The sequence below is a fragment of the Oncorhynchus kisutch genome, linkage group LG21 (assembly GCF_002021735.2).
Source record: "Oncorhynchus kisutch isolate 150728-3 linkage group LG21, Okis_V2, whole genome shotgun sequence".
NCBI classification, from domain to species: Eukaryota; Metazoa; Chordata; class Actinopteri; order Salmoniformes; family Salmonidae; genus Oncorhynchus; species Oncorhynchus kisutch.
The window spans coordinates 9,421,508-9,437,067 of NC_034194.2; the positions used below are offsets into that span (position 1 = coordinate 9,421,508).

The 15,560-nt window shown below is 41.0% G+C and overlaps 1 protein-coding gene across 2 annotated transcripts in view; it reads right to left on the reverse strand.

Moving 5' to 3' along the window:
• LOC109866331 (ectonucleotide pyrophosphatase/phosphodiesterase family member 1) overlaps positions 1–15,560 on the reverse strand; it is a 70,987-nt gene that overhangs the window by 18,448 nt on the left and 36,979 nt on the right. The window contains exons 16-18 of one of the 2 annotated variants that reach the window (XM_020454959.2): positions 14,568–14,637; positions 3,199–3,286; positions 1,189–1,373 (exon numbers count right to left, since the gene is read on the reverse strand). In XM_020454959.2, the coding sequence (XP_020310548.1) occupies positions 1,189–1,373; positions 3,199–3,286; positions 14,568–14,637 (343 nt within the window). The remainder of the gene's footprint in view (positions 1–1,188; positions 1,374–3,198; positions 3,287–14,567; positions 14,638–15,560) is intronic. The other variant, XM_020454960.2, reaches the window with a different exon arrangement.

Genomic DNA, 15,560 nt, shown 5'->3' on the forward strand with positions numbered 1-15,560 from the left:
TGTTTCAGGCTTCTACTGTGAAGGAAGAGCGAATAAGAGCTGTTTGAACCAGGTGTCTGGCAGAATGCCATGAGCTGAGTCATGCGCGTGGCCGTGAGAGTTAGCTGCGTTCCTTTTCATTTCTAAAGACAAAGATTTCTAAAGAAAAATTATTGAAAATTTATGATAAGAACATCCTAAAGATTGATTCTATACATCGTTTGACATGTTTCTACAAACTGTAATATAACCTTTTTGACTTTTGGTCTGAACTAAGTGATCACACATTGAGCATTTGGATTACTGGGCTAAATGCGCAAACAAAAAGGAGGTATTTAGACATAAATGATGGACTTCATTGAACAAAACAAACATTTATTGTGGAACTGGGATTTCTGGGAGTGCATTCCGTATGAAGATCAAAGGTAAGTGAATATTTATAACGCTATTTCTGACTTTTGTGACACCTCTCCTTCTTTGGAAAATGGCTGTGTTTTTCTGTGGCTAGGTGCTGACCTAACATAATCGCAAGGTGTGCTTTCGCCGTAAAGCCTTTTTGAAATCTGACACAGCGGTTGCATTAAGGAGAAATGTATCTATAATTCCATGCATAACACTTTTATCTTTTATCAATGTTTATTATGAGTATTTCTGTAATTTGATGTGGCTCTCTGCACTTTCACCGGATGTTTGTTTAAGACAATGCATTTCTAAACATAACACACCCATTTCAAATGAGGTTTTTGGACATAAAGATAAACTTTATCGAACAAAACACACATTTGTTGTCTAACATGGAGTCCTGGGAGTGCCATCCGGTGAAGATCAAAGATTAGTGATTCATTTTAACGCTATTTCTGACTTTTGTGACACCTCTCCTTCTTTGGAAAATGGCTGTATGATTTTCTGTGGCTAGGTGCTGACCTACCATAATCGCAAGGTGTGCTTTCGCCGTAAAGCCTTTTTGAAATCAGACGCTGTGCCTGGATTAAGGAGAAGGTTACCTTTAAAATGGTGTATAATACTTGTATATTTGAGGAATTTTAATTATGAGATTTCTGTCGTTTTGAATTTGGTGCCCTGCAATTTCACTGGCCGTTGGCGAGGTGGACGCTAGGACAGACCCTCTGACCCCTCCCATCCCATCCCTGCTCCATTAGGGAGGATGTGAGTTTGATTACCACCTCCGACTGTACTCCCTGGTCATACCGCTGCTTTGGTGCGGGCGCTGCAGCTGCAGCCCAGATTGTCAGAAGGGGCAGGGCCACTCGCCTCACAGGTGGAGTCAGAGGAGAGCTCAGCTGGGTACACAGGGAGGTGGGGAGGGTTCTTCAGCAGATGGTTCAGACTCCCGTGGGTCCCGTTGTTAGGAGCAGGGGGAATGTCCAACAAATCTGACAGGCAGAGAGAAATAGAAAAAAAGAGATGAGACTTGAAAAGGTATTTTCTCTAACTTAGTTAGCTAACTGTACATAACAGCAGTTTGTCTTGCAGATGGCAGGTGCAGTGTTGGGACTATGGACTATGGACTCGCACCTGCTGAACTGGTACATCCTCTTTGAAACTTATCACAATGTAAAGAAATAGAAAAGTGGACTCCGAGTTCTGCATAAAAGTGGTTGAAATTACGTCATAATGAGTGTAAAACCAGATTGGCTGCTCGAATGGTTTAACTTTAGAAAAGCAATCCTTTCTTAGCCTGGTTACCAGTATGTTTAGATATTGTTCCATTCTGTTGGCAAGAGAAGAAACAGACTGGCACCCAGGCTAATCTTTTCTAGTTATGCAAGAGGACATTGTCCCCTGCGCCCATGTTAAACTGACGGGCCGCCCCCAGGTGGTGAGGGTAGGCAACAACATCTCCTCCCCGCTGATCCTCAACACTGGGGCCCCACAAGGGTGCGTTCTGAGCCCTCTCCTGTACTCCCTGTTCACCCACGACTGCGTGGCCACGCACGCCTCCAACTCAATCATCAAGTTTGCAGACGACACAACAGTGGTAGGCTTGATTACCAACAATGACGAGACGGCCTACAGGGAGGAGGTGAGGGCCCTCGGAGTGTGGTGTCAGGAAAATAACCTCACACTCAACGTCAACAAAACTAAGGAGATGATTGTGGACTTCAGGAAACAGCAGAGGGAGCACCCCCCTATCCACATCGATGGAACAGTAGTGGAGAGGGTAGCAAGTTTTAAGTTCCTCGGCATACACATCACAGACAAACTGAATTGGTCCACTCACACAGACAGCATCGTGAAGAAGGCGCAGCAGCGCCTCTTCAACCTCAGGAGGCTGAAGAAATTCGGCTTGTCACCAAAAGCACTCAAACTCACTACAGATGCACAATCGAGAGCATCCTGTCGGGCTGTATCACCGCCTGGTACGGCAACTGCTCCGCCCTCAACCGTAAGGCTCTCCAGAGGGTAGTGAGGTCTGCACAACGCATCACCGGGGGCAAACTACCTGCCCTCCAGGACACCTACACCACCCGATGTTACAGGAAGGCCATAAAGAACATCAAGGACATCAACCACCCGAGCCACTGCCTGTTCACCCCGCTATCATCCAGAAGGCGAGGTCAGTACAGGTGCATCAAAGCTGGGACCGAGAGACTGAAAAACAGCTTCTATCTCAAGGCCATCAGACTGTTAAACAGCCACCACTAACATTGAGTGGCTGCTGCCAACACACTGACAATGACACTGACTCAACTCCAGCCACTTTAATAATGGGAATTGATAGGAAATGATGCAAATATATCACTAGCCACTTTAAACTATGCTACCTTATATAATGTTACTTACCCTACATTATTCATCTCATATGCATACGTATATACTGTACTCTATATCATCGACTGTATCCTTATGTAATACATGTATCACTAGCCACTTTAACTATGCCACTTTGTTTACATTCTCATCTCATATGTATATACTGTACTCGATATCATCTACTGTATCTTGCCTATGCTGCTCTGTACCATCACTCATTCATATATCCTTATGTACATATTCTTTATCCCCTTACACTGTGTATAAGACTGTAGTTTTGGAATTGTTAGCTAGATTACTTGTTGGTTATTACTGCATTGTCGGAACTAGAAGCACAAGCATTTCGCTACACTCGCATTAACATCTGCTAACCATGTGTATGTGACAAATAAAATTTTATTTTATTTTATTTGATTTAAACGGTCCATTGACTAACAGGCTTACCACACAGGAGGTTGTAGACTTCAATGTTTTCAAAAGGTGCAACATTAGTCTTGTATTTCAGCCCTGGTCCATAACCAATGAAAATGGTCTAAAAAAAATACAAAAACAAAATGAATGCACTTTCACAAGAATAATCGACACATGCTATTCATAACAGTGGAGTAAACATGTGTAATGTATATAGCAACAAAAAAAACTACGCTGAACCGCTGATCCTCAATTAACCTTTTGCATGTGCTACATTTTAATTTCCCCCTAAATAATTTGAGATAGCCATAAACAATAACTGGTAATGTTGCATAGTTTTACAAAAGGTCTGAAACTCATCCTTCTGTATTAAAAATATTTTTTTGCTGAAGACACAAGCTCAAGTAAATAGTTCAAATGTTATGAAAATAAGATTTTTTCCTATTCAACAAAAGTGGGGAAATAGGGCTTGAATTGCCTTAAAGTCTTTCTAAATATAGTAAAAATCTAATTAAACAAGTAACTAAGATTTCACATTGCTTATAATAAATATGATCATACTTAGTGACAGTGCAATATTGGACTATTTAATGTAACTGACAGGGAATTTTCTCCTAAACATCCACTGAGGAGCGCAGAGACGCCATTGAAATGTGTTCAGACTTGTTACACCTTCAGCTTTATGCAAAAAGTGATTTCATCTCTCGGTAACCAAGACAAAATGGTCTTCTTTCAATTCTATGTGAGAGCAAAATTGCAAGATTATGTTATAATACTATAATTGCATCAAATGGTTGTTTTATGCAACATAATAAGGGTTGTTAGAACACTCATGTGTGTGTTCTACTGAAAGTGGGCCTATAGAAGATTTAACACTGACAGTGGATTTACGATGGATTGGTGATAAAGACCGCATTCCCTAGCATGATTAGTGTCTGTGTGCCTGACTGGAAGGTACCAGGGAGAGATGGCTCGGGGCCAGACCCTTGTCTCTACACAATGGAGGACAGCATTTACAGCAGATACTGTTTGCTGTGAATTATTAGTAACCTTGTGACCCATTCCATACATCTGTTGTTTGTCATGTAGACTGAAGGGGGTGTGTCTTTGCTATAAAAGGCCATGGTATCTTTTGTCGTTGGGCTCTCAACGAATGAAGCAAAAACGTTTTTTTTTTAAATGTTTGCACATGTATAAAAAAACAATTTACTAAGTACTTTGTTGGAGCACATTTGGCAGTGATTACAGCCTTCAGTCTATACTAAATATATTTACAAGTCACCAAATAATTTATTAAAATATAGTAAACCATTGCAAAACAGTGTAACTTCAACAACACTGTCTGGGCTAGCACCATGGTTTAAACGGAGGAGAGCTAGCTTCCATCCTTCTCTGGCTACATTGATTTCAATACAAAACCCAGGAGGCTTGTAGGCCTCACCCCCTTCCATAGACATACATGGTAATTATAACCACTTCCGGAGGACATCCTCCAACCAGTCAAAGCTTTTGCAATATGAACTGACATGTTTTCCATTCAATCATAGAATTAGGATCAGAGAACGAGCGACTGTGTTGTGTTGGGATTGTGCCTCAGAGCATTATGGGTTCTGTGTGTTGAGAAGCTTGGTGACATTGCTGGATTAAGAGTGAAGAGTGATAGTTGAGCATTTTGGGGATATTATTCTTCTTTATTTGTGTGTCCAGTTAGTGCAATTATTGAAATGTTTATTTTATTTAACCTTTATTTAAATAGGCAAGTCAGTTAAGAACAAATTATAATTTACAAATGTGTCTTGCTAACTTCAGTAGCTAGCTGTACCCACCTGATAGCTATCAGCGCAAGTGTGCAGTTTTCTCCGCCAGAGTGGCCAATGCTGTCGAAAATGTTGCAGACTTTTTGTTAAAGAACCCTTTTCATTCTCTGGAGTGTACGGAAAAGGTGCGAATTAAAAGTGAGGGCTGACCTCTGCCTGAGATCAGTTTCATGAAGAATGAAAGGGTGAGGGCATTCATTACCAACTGGTATCAAAGGCAGTGCATTTTTCCCCCGCGTGCGCTGAAGTAGGCTTTCCACTTTCCTCCGGTATTTATTTTGCAAAGATAACAGAATCCCTCCTGACAGACACAAGCAAAAACTCATGACAAATGTTGCAGCAGCCTAGGCTATACCTAAACATTAGAAATCTGACATGCTGTATGGGATGAAAACGAGACAATTTTTCCATCTGATCAACTGTAGACTACTAATAAGAGCAGCTGTATACAGCCTATGCGCCCAGTCCGTCTAGTCAGGTTAACTAATTGGTCATTTATAGTCCATTTGTGTCAGAAAAAAATGTGAATGTGATCAAATGTTGATTATATTCAAAATTGGGTTGGCTAGGCTGCCTATACGATTTTAAGCCTAAATTAATCAATCAACATAATTGTGACGACAGATGTGAGTAAATGTTTTATAAGGCCTACAGTTGCATAGGCCAGAATTATGCAAACATGCATAACGCAAGCTCAGCCCTGTGAGTTCTATTGTCTATCAGTTGTTGTCTATGTGTCTGGGTAGAGGAAATCCCCCTCCTGATCTAGCCTAAATATAATTTATATGAACAAATGTGAGGTAGCTGCAGTTTGAACGGGTTCATTGCTGATTAGGAAAAACCAGTCCCAACATAGCCCATATAAAACTTTTTACAACTGATTAATCACTGGCATACATTATAGGGTCCAGAGTTTTCCTAGTTATGTTAACATAAGGAAGAAAACTCCAGGCCCCAGTGGGTAAAAATTTCACCACCGCTCTGGGACCTATGGTGCCACCAGTCTGCTTGCAGTTGACAGTTATTGTCAGGTATGTAGATGAACAGGGCTTTATTCAGGAATGAGTCTTGGGCTACTTTGAGGTGTCAAATGGGCGAGATGCGCAGTCTGTGTTTGACTTTATGAATTTTGAGATGTCGGAGTTTAACTTCATTGAGAAACTCGTGCCCAAACCTACGATGGCACAGCTGTAATGGAATGTATCTGCTATTTGTATTTACAGCTAAGTCCCATGGATTAAGAGGTGATGACCACTCCACTACCATTGTCAACTTTCTCCTGACATGAACTGAAGCCATGTCTCATGTACCTTCTCCTCCACTGGCACATTGAATGTTTCCTCTCCAAGCACTGTGAGTAGATCTGTCAATTTTCCCATATTCATATGTAGAGTCAATCACATACACAATCACATTATTACACATCAATGATTTTACTCCTTGCTTGGACTTACTCATTCTTAGCTCTTTTGTCTAACACTCTAGTGTGTTGTGTTATTGTTTTTTGTCTTCCCAGTCAAATCCTGTCCTGCACTGACATCAAGCCTCTGAACACCTTAACTCATACCCTCCCTCATGCAATCACTGCTGTGATCCCTTCCCCATAATATTGTACCATAAATGTCTTTATTAAATGCTTTCGGTTAAAATTATTTGACAACATTTGAAAGACACTTGTCTCCATACGTTCTGTGCCTATACCGTGGTTACCTATACCGTGGTTACCTATACCGTAGTCTCCCATAGTCCCAAAATTTTTCAAGTCACCATCCTCCACTGGAGTCTTTAGGTGCCTTTTGGCAAACTCCAAGCGGGCTGTCATGCGCCTTTTACTGAAGAGTGGCTTCCGCCTGGCCACTCTACCATAAAGGCCTGATTGGTGGAGTGCTGCAGAGATAGTTGTCCTTCTGGAAGGTTCTCCCATTTCCAGAGGAACTCTGTCAGAGTTACCATCAAGTTCTTGGTCACCTCCCTGACCTCTCCCCCGATTGCTCAGTTTGGCCGGGTGGCCAGCTCTTGGAGGATCCAAACATCTTCCAGTTAAGAATAATAGAGGCCACTGTGTTGTTGGGGACCTTCAATGCTGCAGAAATGTTTTTGGTACCCTTTCCCAGGTCTGTGGCAACACAATCCTTTCTCGGAGCTCTTCGGACAATTCCTTTGACCTCATGGCTTGGTTTTTGCTGTGACATGCACTGTCAACTGTGGGACCTTATATAGACAGGTGTGTGCCTTTCCAAAACATGTCCAATCAATTGAATTTACCACAGCTGGACTCCAATCAAGTTGTAGAAACATCAAGGATGATCAATGGAAACAGGATGCACCTGAGCTCAATTTTGAGTCTCATAGCAAAAGGTAAATAAGGTATGTTTTTTATTTTTAGATTCTTTTTTAATGTTTTTGTTTTGTCATTATAGGGTATTGTGTGTAGAATGAGGACATTTTTTAATTTAATACATTTTAGAATAAGGCTGTAACATTATAAAATGTGGAAAAAGTCAAGGGGTCTCAATACTTTCCGAAGGCACTGTATAAAGGCACAGGACCCTACGACATTCAGAGCGCTTTGTACACAAATGTCAGCCGGAACCGTTCCAGAACTGCTCAAAGTCCCCCATTAACATCTTAACCATCTCATTTAGTTAGAATTTCCCTCCAAATACAGTGGGGCAAAAAAGTATTTAGTCAGCCACCAATTGTGCAAGTTCTCCCACTTAAAAAGATGAGAGAGGCCTGTAATTTACATCATAGGTACACTTCAACTATGACAAAATGAGAGAAATCACATTGTAGGATTTTTAAATGAATTTGCAAATTATGGTGGAAAATAAGTATTTGGTCAATAACAAAAGTTTCTCAATACTTTGTTATATACCCTTTGTTGGCAATGACAAAGGTCAAATGTTCTCTGTACGTCTTCACAAGGTTTTCACACACTGTTGCTGGTATTTTGGCCCATTCCTGCAGGCAGATGTCGTCTAGAGCAGTGATGTTTTGGGGCTGTTGCTGGGCAACACAGACTTTCAACTCCCTCCAAAGATTTTCTATGGGGTTGAGATCTGGAGACTGGCTAGGCCACTCCAGGACCTTGAAATGCTTCTTATGAAGCCACTCCTTCGTTGCCCGGGTGGTGTGTTTGGGATCATTGTCATGCTGAAAGACCCAGCCACGTTTCATCTTCAATGGCCTTGCTGATGGTAGGCTTTGTTACTTTGGTCCCAGCTCTCTGCAGGTTCTGGGATTTTTGCTCACCGTTCTTGTGATCATTTTGTCCCCACGGGGTGAGATCTTGTGTGGAGCCCCAGATCGAGGGAGATTATCAGTGGTCTTGTATGTCTTCCATTTCCTAATAATTGCTCCCACAGTTGATTTCTTCAAACCAAGCTGCTTACCTATTGCAGATTCAGTCTTCCCAGCCTGGTGCAGGTCTACAATTTTGTTTATGGTGTCCTTTGACAGCTCTTTGGTCTTGGCCATAGTGGAGTTTTGAGTGTGACTGTTTGAGGTTGTGGACAGGTGTCTTTTATACTGATAACAAGTTCAAACAAGTGCCATCAATACAGGTAACGAGTGGAGGACAGAGGAGCCTCTTAAATAAGAAGTTACAGGTCTGTGAGAGCCAGAAATCTTGCTTGTTTGTTGGTGACCAAATACTTATTTTCCACCATAATTTGCAAATAAATTAATTAAAAATCCTACAATGTGATTTTCTGGATGTTTTTCTCTCTCATTTTGTCTGTCATAGTTGAAGTGTACCTATGATGAAAATGACAGGCCACTCATCTTTTTAAGTGGGAGAAGTTGCACAATTGGTGGCTGACTAAATACTTTTTTGCCTCACTGTACGAAGGAGTCAAAACCACAGTCATTCTGTAAACATCTGAATATGATGAATAGCTAAGTATTTGAAGTACCTTCCAAAAAGGTGGGTTGAAAAGCAACCAACCAACTGAAATAATCATAAGATTAACCCTACACGTGGGAGTCTACTAAATAAAATAATTGCTATCCATGTCTGCTTTGTGATCTTTTTTCCAGTCTGCAGCCAGACACACAAAATATATATTTTCAGCACAGACTTTAAATTTGACTCATTCACCTGTTTTTTTTTTTTTTTTTTTTTTGGAGGAGTGAGTAGAGTCGCAGGGATAATTATAACGACAACACATTCCAGGCGTGACCACGTAACAATTACAACCCAAAAGGGAACAAAGCATACTGTTTAAAGTGATGGTATTGGCTTATTTTGGGAAAGATTTTCTAAGGCCGGAAACATACACAGACAAATCCTAAAAACGAACAAGGAGATGCCAGGGAGAAATCGAGTAAAACCTAACATGGTAAAAATGTCTCTGGCACAACAACACAACCTGAATGGAAGGACATTGTGCCGTTATAGGTGATGGTATTTCATTGGGCTTATTTTGGGAGAGACTTGCAAGTAGGAGAAATCTAACCATGGGAAAATAACATAACCCGAATGGAAGGACAGGGAACTATTTCGGGAGAGACTTACTAAGGCTCAGTCTGGGGGGAGCCAGTCTAAATGGTCTGATCTTTTCATAAAAGCATATACAGTTGAAGTCGGAAGTTTACATACACCTTAGTCAAATACATTTAAACTCAGTTTTCACAATTCCTGACATTTAATCGTAGTAAACATTCCCTGTCTTAGGTCAGTTAGGATACACACTTTATTTTAAGAATGTGAAATGTCAGAATAATAGAGAGAATCATTTATATCGTCACATTCCCAGCGGGTCAGAAGTTTACATACACTCAATTAGTATTTGGTAGCATTGCCTTTAAATTGTTAACTTGGGTCAAATGTTTTGGGTAGCCTTCCATAAACTTCCTACAATAAGTTGGGTGAATTTTGGCCCATTCCCTCTGACAGAGCTGGTGTAACTGAGTCAGGTTTGTAGGCCTCCTTGCTCGCACACACTTTTCAGTTCTTCCCACAAATTTTCTATAGGATTGAGGTCAGCGCTTTGTGATGGCCACTCCAATACCTTAACTTTGTTGTCCTTAAGCCATTTTGCCACAACTTTGGTAGTATTCTTGGGGTCATTGTCCATTTGAAAGACCAAGCTTTAACTTCCTGACTGATGTCTTGAGATCTTGCTTCATATATCCACATAATTTTCCATCCTCATGATGCCATCTATTTTGTGAAGTGCACCAGTCCCTCATGAAGCAAAGCACCCTCAAAACATGATGCTGCCACCCCCGGTTGGGATGGCGTTCTCCGGCTTGCAGGCCTCCCCCCGTTTTCCTGCAAACATAACAATGGTCTTTATGGCCAAACAGTTCTATTTTTGCTTCATCAGACCAGAGGACATTTCTCCAAAAAGTATGATCTTTGTCCCCATGTGCAGTTGCAAACCATAGTCTGGCTTTTTTAATGGTGGTTTTGGAGAAGTGGCTTCTTCCTTGCAGAGAGGCCTTGCAGTTTATGTTGATATAGTACTTGTTTTACTGTGGATATACAGTGGGGCAAAAAAGTATTTAGGTCAGCCACCAATTGTGCAAGTTCTCCCACTTAAAAAGATGAGAGGCCTGTAATTTTCATCATAGGTACACTTCAACTACGACAGACAAAATGAGAAAAAAAATCCAGAAAATCACATTGTAGGATTGTTAATGAATTTATTTGCAAATTATGGTGGAAAATAAGTATTTGGTCACCTACAAACAAGCAAGATATCTGGCTCTCACAGACCTGTAACTTCTTCTTTAAGAGGCTCCTCTGTCCTCCACTCATTACCTGTATTAATGGCACCTGTTTGAACTAGTTATCAGTATAAAATACACCTGTCCACAACCTCAAACAGTCACACTCCAAACTCCACTATGGCCAAGACCAAAAAGAGCTGTCAAAGGACACCAGAAACAAAATTGTAGACCTGCACCAGGCTGGGAAGACTGAATCTGCAATATGTAAGCAGGTTGGTTTGAAGAAATCAATTGTGGGAGCAATTATTAGGAAATGGTAGACATACAAGACCACTGATAATCTCCCTCGATCTGGGGCTCCACGCAAGATCTCACCCCGTGGGGTGACCTGCAGAGAGCTGGGACCAAAGTAACAAAGCCTACCATCAGTAACACACTACGCCGCCAGAAGATCCAGAAGAAGATTGGGAGAATGTCATATGGCCAGGTGAAACCAAAATATAACTTTTTGGTAAAAACTCAACTCGTCGTGTTTGGAGGAGAAAGAATGCTGAGTTGCATCCAAAGAACACCATACCTACTGTGAAGCATGGGGGTGGAAACATCATGCTTTGGGACTGTTTTTCTGCAAAGGGACCAGGACGACTGATCCGTGTAAAGGAAAGAATGAATGGGTCCATGTATCGTGAGATTTTGAGTGAAAACCTCCTTCCATCAGCAAGGGCATTGAGTTTTGAGTTTATTTTTATTTTTACTTTTACAGGGACAGTGCACATTAATCAACATTTCAGTAAAAGTGCCGGTTTTAGCCAGCCGGCTAATTTTCAACCGCAGTCCCTGGGCAGGTTATTAAAAACAATTACAATATAGACAATAGCAACATAGAACAAGCAAGACATAGCAACTTAGGACAAGCAAGACATAGCATACAGACAGAGCAACATAAAACAAAAAGCAGCAAGACAAAATTCATAAAAGATGAATTGAAGATGAAACGTGGCTGGGTCTTTCAGCATGAGAATGATCCCAAACACACTGCCCGGGCAACAAAGGAGTGGCTTCGTAAGAAGCATTTCAAGGTCCTGGAGTGGCCTAGCCAGTCTCCAGATCTCAACCCCATTGAAAATCTTTGAAAGTCCGTGTTGCCCAGCAACAGCCCCAAAACATCACTGCTCTTAGAGGAGATCTGCATGGAGGAATGGGCCAAAATACCAGCAAGTGTGTGTGAAAACCTTGTGAAGACTTACTGAAAACGTTTGACCTCTGTTATATACCCTTTGTTGGCAATGACAAAGTATTGAGATAAACTTTTGTTATTGACCAAATACTTATTTTCCACCATAATTTGCAAATAAATTCATTTAAAAATCCTACAATGTGATTTTCTGGACTTTTTTTCTAATTTTGTCTGTCATAGTTGAAGTGTACCTATGATGAAAATTACAGGCCTCATCTTTTTAATTAAACGTGTTAAGGGTACAGGTTCCCCAAGGGGGAACCCCCCCCCCCCCCCCCTCAACTGAAACAGTGGCGCACAGAATGCAAAAATATTCTTAGAAATATTTTACCTCCACACATTAACAAGTCCAATAGCTCAAATGAAAGATAAACACCTTGTTCATCTAGCCAGCAAGTCAGATTTCTAAAATGTTTTACGGCGAAAACATAGAACATATTTATGTCAAACCACCACCAAAGACACAGCTAATTTGAATAGCCATGTTGAACAAAAGATGCAATCAACAAACGCAGGATTAAAAGAAAAATAATTCACTAACCTTTTGAAAATCTTCATCAGATGACAGTATTAGGACATGTTACACAGTACATTTGTTTTTTTTTCAATAATATGCAATTTATATCCATAAATCTCTGTTTACAATGACGCCATGTTCAAAAAAATGCTACTCAAATGTCCTGAGAAATGATGATAGCTCCACCAGATAACAAGCAATACACATCATAAACTTTGACTAAATATACATGTTCTACATATAGTTAGAAAGATACACTGCTTCTTAATGCAACCGCTGTGTTACATTTATTTTTAACGTTACAGAATTCGTTCACTAGGCAATAATATGAGACGGCGCTCATACATTAGCAATATGACTCCACAGAAACACAAAATACCACATAAATATTCCCTTACCTTTGATGTTCTTCGATCAGAAGTCGTGCAAGGAGTCATACTTACCAAAAACTGCGTTTGGCTTTCAAGTCTGTGTCTTTGGGTTATCAAACGTGACAAATTCCGGCTGAAATGCAGCCAAAATTCTAGGGGTTGCGCAATCAAAACTTCAAAATTACATATTATATGTCGACTAAACTGGTCAAACTAAGTGCAGAATCAAGCTTTAGGATGTTCTAGACGTGCAAAACAATTCTCAGCTCGAACAGATAAACTGACATCGTTTGGTGAATCATGGAAGAAAGAGAGCTCCAGACCGACGCGCGCATGAGAGTACATGTATTTTCGGGTGACCCGAAGGTTTCGTCCCGCCAAAGGGTGAGGGAGCGCGCGATTTTCACAATGAAATGCCCCATTGAAAGGAGACATCGCGCTGAAGAGATAGAAACTGTTCCCAGATCCGTAGCTGGTTGGGAAGGGTGGGGGCGATGACGTCAAAGTTGGCCCAACTTTCTTGATGACAAGAGAGAGTTTGGAAGAATGGCTGCCCTGAGAGTTCTGCTTTACATACAGACATAATTTGAACGGTTTTAGAAGCTTTAGAGTGTTTTCTATTCAATAATTATTATTATATGCATATATTAGCAATTTTGGACAGATTTTGTTTCTGTTTACTATGGGCACGCAATTCCTCCAAAGGGGGCAGTAATTCTGCCTAGCTCTAACTAGTTTTAAGTGGGAGAACTTGCACAATTGGTGGCTGACTAAATACTTTTTTGCCCCACTGTAGATACTTTTGTACCCGTTTCCTCCAGCATCTTCACAAGGTCCTTTGCTGTTGTTCTGGAACAGAACGCGTCTCCTTCCTGAGCGGTATGACGGCTGCGTCCTCCCATGGTGTTTATACTTGCGTGCTATTGTTTGTACAGATGAACGTGGTACCTTCAGGTGTTTGGAATCAGACTTTAATATTTTTTTCTGAAGTCTTGGCTGATTTCTTTTGATTTTCCCATGATGTCAAGAGAAGAGGCACTGGGTTTGAAGGTAGGCCTTGAAATACATCCACAGGTACACCTCCAATTGACTCAAATTATATCAATTAGCCTATCAGAAGCTTCTAAAGCCAGGACATCATTTTCTGGAATTTTCCCAAGCTGTTTAAAGGCACAGTCAACTTAGTGTATGTAAACTTGTGTCATGCACAAAGTAGATGTCCTAACCGACTTAGCAAAACTTTAACAATACATTTAGGGAGTGGTTGAAAAACTAGTTTTAATGACTCCAACCTAAGTGTATGTAAACTTCTCACTTCAACTCTATGTTCCCTCTGGGTTCAGCAACAATAGCTTGATTTAACCTAAAGAATCTCTGACATAATTCAACCAACTGAGGCTCCTCAGTAGTAGCCTGGTCCCAGATCTGTTTGGAACATTTGGCATGATAATGACCATAGGAGTTGGCAAGAGAGCACAAACATATATGGGACCAGGCTAGGCTACCTCTGTAGTACTTTCATCATAGAACCTTGTCACGTCCAAATAAAAATTGCGTGGATCGTGCAGTGTTAATTAATCCTGGTCCTGGGGACCCAAAGGGGCACAGATTTTTGTTTTTGCCATAGCAATATACAGCTGATTCAAATGAGCAACTCATCCGCAAGCTTTGCCGATTTAAACCAGGTGTGTATACTAAGGCAAAAACAAAAATGCTAAGTTTTCAATTCACTGCTGTAATTTCACACTGTATCAGCTGACATCCTTCTCCCCTCCCCTGACCTGCATGTTTTTGAAGACGTTATCCGAGCCGTGGAATCCACCACTGCAGTACTTGATTTCTTTAGGCTGACTGTGGAGAAAGAGATGAAAAACCATTATCACATTCATAGAAAGGACAAACCACCTCCACAGAGTTATACACGGAGTGTAAAAAACATTAGGAACCGCTTCCTAATATTGAGTTGCACCCCACATCACGACGAGACAACACAACACTACATTAAGAGAGACCTAAAGACGACAACATAGCATGGCAGCAACACATGACAACAACATGGTAGCAAGAATCATAGCTTTCACCTGTATTCCTCTGGTCAGTCAACCCGTTGGCATTTTTCCTATTTTGTTCCCTTACAACCTGGAATTAAAATCGATCGGTTTGTATCATTTTATAACATGCCTACCACTTTGAAGATGCAAAATAGTTTTTATTGTGAAACAAACAAGACAAAAAAACAGAAAACTTGAGCGTGCATAACTATTCACCCCCCAAAGTCAATACTTGTAGAGCCACCTTTTGCAGCAATTACAGCTGCAGGTCTCTTGGGGCATGTCTCTATAAGCTTGGCACATCTAGCCACTGGGATTTTTGCCCATTCTTCAAGGCAAAACTGCTCCAGCTCCTTCAAGTGGGATGTGTTCCGTGTGTACAGCAATCTAAGTCATACCACAGATACTCAATTGGATTGAGGTCTGGGCTTTGACTAGGCCATTCCAAGACATTTAAATGTTTTCCCTTAAACCACTTGAGTGTTGCTTAAGCAGTATGCTTAGGGACATTGTCCTGCTGGAAGGTGAACCTCCATCTCAGTCTCAAATCTCTGGAAGACAAACAGGTTTCCCTCAATAATTTCCCTGTATTTAGCACCATCCATCATTCCTTTCATTCTGACCAGTTTCCCAGTCGCTGCCGATGAAAAACATCCCCACAACATGATGCTGCCACCACCATGCTTCACTGTGGGGTTGGTGTTCTCAGGGAGTTGAGAGGTG